The following is a 4,564-nucleotide window of genomic DNA, read 5'->3' on the forward strand; positions in this document are numbered from 1 at the left end:
AAGATTTTAACTAAAGCACCATGAAGTGTTTCATCCGTACTCAGTTTGCCTATTATTATTGATATTTACCATTTATGTTCATAGTACACTATCTGTACTTTCACAAGATTTCTGTGTATATCTAGAAGAGCATTACATTCCAGAAACAAATAGCAAAGCGTCTCTGCTGTCTATTCAATTTGTTTTGTACTTGCAATTGCTTGTAGTTGCCTAGCGATTATTTGTGCTAGTAGACTCGGAGGCAGGCTCTTTTCTTTGTACTGGGCCCCATGATTTCTAATGATGATCCTGCTCACAGCGTGTGAGCAGGAATACATTCTTGTGCAAAATGTACCGTAATGATTCCCCTCCTTCTACCTACTCTACCATTAAAGCTTTCCTGCCTATAACAAAGACACACATTTCATGTACTGCTTTGCTTTCTCGAGATTGGGATGCACAGGTTGTTTTTTCTTGTTTTTAATGAATAAAAATGCATGTTTTCATACGTTTTATCTGAATTCAGAATTTTGCATTTTAATGGTATGGTATGGTTTAAGTCCCTTGCTGTAATACTTTAAGGCAATATTCAAAAAATAAGAGTAAAACTGTAGTGATTGCATGCCAATAATGAATGACTGGACAAAAAAATAGATATTTCTGTATCTCTTTATTAAAAAGTGGAAATACAGAGTATGAATTTGGTAGTATAAAAAGATCAGGGGCATCTCATTTCTTGTCATGGCTGAGGACAAATGAGATCCAAAGTTGCCAATCGTAGGTTCTTCTGTCCCTCCATGAAAAGCAATTGTAGACCAAATTAAAGAGGATAAGGAAAACTCTATGCCTTCTCATACTGACGGACAGAAACGATGTCACCGAAAGTTAGAGTCTAAAAAGAGATCAACACATGCCATTAGTGAAATGATAAAACACCCTGGAATGCAAAAACGGCACAAGATGTGAAAGTTTTAAGACGTCTTAATACTATTTTCATGTAGCAAAATGAGTTGCTGTCTTATCGCATTTGTAAACTTTGATTCTTACTGAAACAGTTGCATATACATAGTTTTAGGACTAAAGCAAACAATGAGATCCATTTAGAATGAAAAAAAAATGCAAGTGTATTAAAGACCGAGAGTTGTAGATGAGATGAAACATTTTTACACCAAACTTTGCTATGTACTGTGGAGAACTCACTTCAACTGGTTTATAAATGACCCCTGCATAATAAATCTGTAAGATTTATCCCTCCAACTGAACTATATTTTGTACTAAGCCAACTCCATCCTTTTTGTGGAAGAAACTCACCCTACAGCATGCAACAGCATGTCAACAAATGTGGTGAAATAGTTGCAAAAAGGCTCCTAAAGCTAAACTTGCATCTTGAGTGCGGTTTACTCTTGGGTTTTATTTTGTATCTAGTGTTTTCTTCTGTGTTAATGAGCAAGTGGATGAAGACTAGGACACATAAAACTTGTAGGGGTTGCCGGAGATATAGCTCACCTAGCGTTGTTGAAAACCCTGGAGCAAGCACTGATGTTAAGCACATATTGAACTCAGGCTACATCAGAGTTAGAAAATACAAGGCTTCAACTTCCCCTTGCCAGTGTAGGTGTCTAAGGTGTCTAAGGTTTGTTTTGGGGTAAAGGATATCCCTTAAACAACGTTTTCCCTTACATGTTTAAAGGACCAATTAGAATCCTCTAATTGGTAAAACTTGTCACTAATCCCCACTTTTGGCACTCGTAGGTTTTTAAAAGTCTCCCCTGAACTAAACCTGCCTGTAGAAAACACTAAATTTGAGTCTTACTGAATGTACTCATACTCTACAGGCTTTCTGACATATCCACCAGAACTAATGAAAGACCCAATTGCTTTGTCCAGGTTCTGCACATGTCATGATTACTTCAGTATAGGTGCACCATAAGTTAAAGCGGTATTGCTCCATTGAGTAAGGCCACTCACTGATGACACATAAAACTTACCATAACCATCTTGTCATCTTTGATTTCCCTCACAAACTTGGTCTCCTTCCCATCCCACTTCTGAACGTGCACAAGTGTGTCCCCCTCCAGGGCTACAACAGACTGTTAAAGACAGAAACAATCAAGATTTATCAGATCGCAGAGAGGTATGATGATCGTGGCATTATATAAGAATACAATGCCATCATTTAATCAACAAAAAATTATTTGATCTGTGCATCATATAATATGAAATAGATCATTATTAGCACATGACCATTCAGAAATTGTTGAAAGTGGTTGTATCCCCGACATTCCCATATAACGCGCGAGAAATCATATGAAATATTCTAGTAAGGAATCAGTCATTTACACATGTTGCTACATGGCACAATCACAAAAGCATGGAACCAGTGGAGGTTATGTTAAAAAAAGGATGGTGGTGCAAAGTTTGAAAAGTGGTCCTATCAGCATAGCAACCATGCATATGATTGGCCAGTCACACATGTTGCTATAGTGATAAAATCACTTTTCAAACTTTGTCCCAGAATCACTTTTTTACAGATAACAGCTGGTAACTATTTTTGTTTTGGTCTGGTTCAAATGAAGCTTGTGTACAAACGGAGTCATTGGGCTTTATTCACTAAACAGTATAGCAAGAGCAACATTGTCCCTACTATAAATGCAGGGGGATTACACATTTCTGCTGCCACATTTCATCTGAAGGTTTAGCGAATAAACATTGCTATTAATCTGAGGCACCCACACATGCATGCGCACTGTACTCCCACACTGATCAGCATCTTCTGGCCAACATTTAACCGTTTGTATGCCTCCAGGGGAAACAAAGCTCTTCCTCTCACCCCAAGGTTTACTACACATAGCATCTCATAATTTGCTGAATATCCAACTATTCCTGTATTCATCTACAGATCGGTATATACAGATAAGATTCTTGTTTAGAATGTTTAACCTTTTCAATAACATTCACTGAGAGGCAAGTGGCTTTAGGCACGCTCATTCTTCTCTGATATTATACAATGTATAGGATATCCGCCCCTAACTTTTCCAAAATTATGATAACATAAAAAGAGACTAGAAAGCATATTTTGGGTTTAAATTTGTTTTGCTCACCTTGCAGTTCCTGTCATCTGCTGTGGCTTCATCGAACTCCTCACCCAGCTTGAAGCTGATCTCTGTGTTCTTGAAGGTACTCTGTGTCCTGATCACCACCTTGTCGCCCTCTTTGCTTATGATGACGGTAGGTTTGGTGACATTTCCAACTTGTCTGGTGGCGAAGCCAACTCCTGCAGAAGCCAATAGACACAGCACAGTGACTTTTCACACCAGCAAAAAGCAGTTGTGAAACTGAAATACAACTTGCCACTTGCACTAACATTGAAACCAAAGAATATAGTCTGGCACCGGAACATTGTGCCATTGTACGTACACTCTACATTTTTTCCAGAATCCTAAAAGTGGAAATGCATCTAAAACAGCAGTCAAACTGGTCTGTTAGCCATAAAAACCCTTTCACTTCTAGAGATGCTTACACAAAGCAGGTGCAGAAAAAGATTTAGCTTATAGATTTGCTGGCTTACAGGAAGCTGCAGCCTAAATAATGCATGAATAGACACAGCGGACACAAATCTGCAGCTTAACCGATGCAGCACATACCCAAGGCTTTCATGTACTCATCAAAGTTCTGGCTGTCTACCAGTTTCCAGGTGGCACAGAAAGCATCTACCATTTTATCAGTTGGCGATAAGCACAGTGCGCGACACAAGATCTGTTCTTGCTGGGGCTTTATCCTGCCTTAGGATGCTCTGCTCAGCTTGAGATAGGAGCTCTACTTATTGAGAGCCTGGTAACTGGTGACATGGGCTGGGCAAGTGCTAGGTGAAAAGAACTCAACCCCCCTGCACCAATTAAATATCAAGAGGCGGGGTACGGCTAATACTCCAGATTCAGACAAAGGGTCGAGAAAGTAAATGCTAGCCCACTGACTGTGAACTAATGTTCTGATGGCTTGGATTAGAAAACATTGCCAGTGCACTTTGCCAGTACAACATGCACTTTGAAAATTACACACTTTTAGTGTATTCATTATAATTACAACATGCATTATTATAGTATAAATAAAGAAATTAAGTGCATGCATTTATCAATTACTTTAGTACCCTGGCAATTGGAAACGTTATACAAAACTTTTATTTGTTATTATTTCTTGACTATGATAAAAATGTGACTATACAATTCCAACAGACAAATATAAAGGCATCATAGTGAAAAACAAAATGTTCAATAATCCAAATATGTATTCATCAGTTAACATGCTGCATATAATTTCACATTGTACTTTATATAAGGTTATCATATCATGTATAGAAATACATTCAAACAATTACTGAGTTTGTAGACTCAAATTGAATGACAAAGAGACTAAACCAATAAAGAACCAGTCTATTAGACATTAATTGGATTTATTAAATTAGAGCAGAAGCTGGCTTAACAGGCAAAAAAGAATTATTTTCATTATCTTGTGATAACCAGGGGCGTAACTAGATACCGTGCCCTGGTGCAAAATTGCCCTGCCCCAACAGCTGGTCTGTGCCATC

The 4,564-nt window shown here is 38.1% G+C and overlaps 1 protein-coding gene across 1 annotated transcript; it reads right to left on the reverse strand.

The window, feature by feature from the left end:
- Positions 1-820: 820 nt before the first annotated feature.
- LOC149288036 (fatty acid-binding protein, brain-like) lies at positions 821-3,696 on the reverse strand. The gene is made up of 4 exons (XM_089492135.1): positions 3,624-3,696; positions 3,081-3,253; positions 1,968-2,069; positions 821-871 (listed from the first exon to the last, which is right to left on the reverse strand). Exons 1-4 carry the CDS (start codon positions 3,694-3,696, stop codon positions 821-823), a joined length of 399 nt encoding a protein of 132 aa, XP_089348261.1.
- Between the last annotated feature and the right edge of the window lie 868 nt (positions 3,697-4,564).

Source organism: Sceloporus occidentalis, unplaced genomic scaffold (assembly GCF_023333645.1).
Source record: "Sceloporus occidentalis isolate IW3139 unplaced genomic scaffold, rSceOcc1.0.p SCAF_54, whole genome shotgun sequence".
Classification (NCBI taxonomy): Eukaryota; Metazoa; Chordata; class Lepidosauria; order Squamata; family Phrynosomatidae; genus Sceloporus; species Sceloporus occidentalis.

What these genes read in the sequence shown, in the direction of transcription:
- LOC149288036 (XM_089492135.1), bottom strand. Translation starts at nt 3,696, where the DNA reads ATGGTAGATGCTTTCTGTGCCACCTGGAAACTGGTAGACAGCCAGAAC. An exon ending in TGAGTACATGAAAGCCTTGG is followed by an intron (nt 3,254 to 3,623) that starts GTATGTGCTGCA and finishes TGGCTTCTGCAG; the next exon opens with GAGTTGGCTTCGCCACCAGA. An exon ending in CAGATGACAGGAACTGCAAG is followed by an intron (nt 2,070 to 3,080) that starts GTGAGCAAAACA and finishes TGTCTTTAACAG; the next exon opens with TCTGTTGTAGCCCTGGAGGG.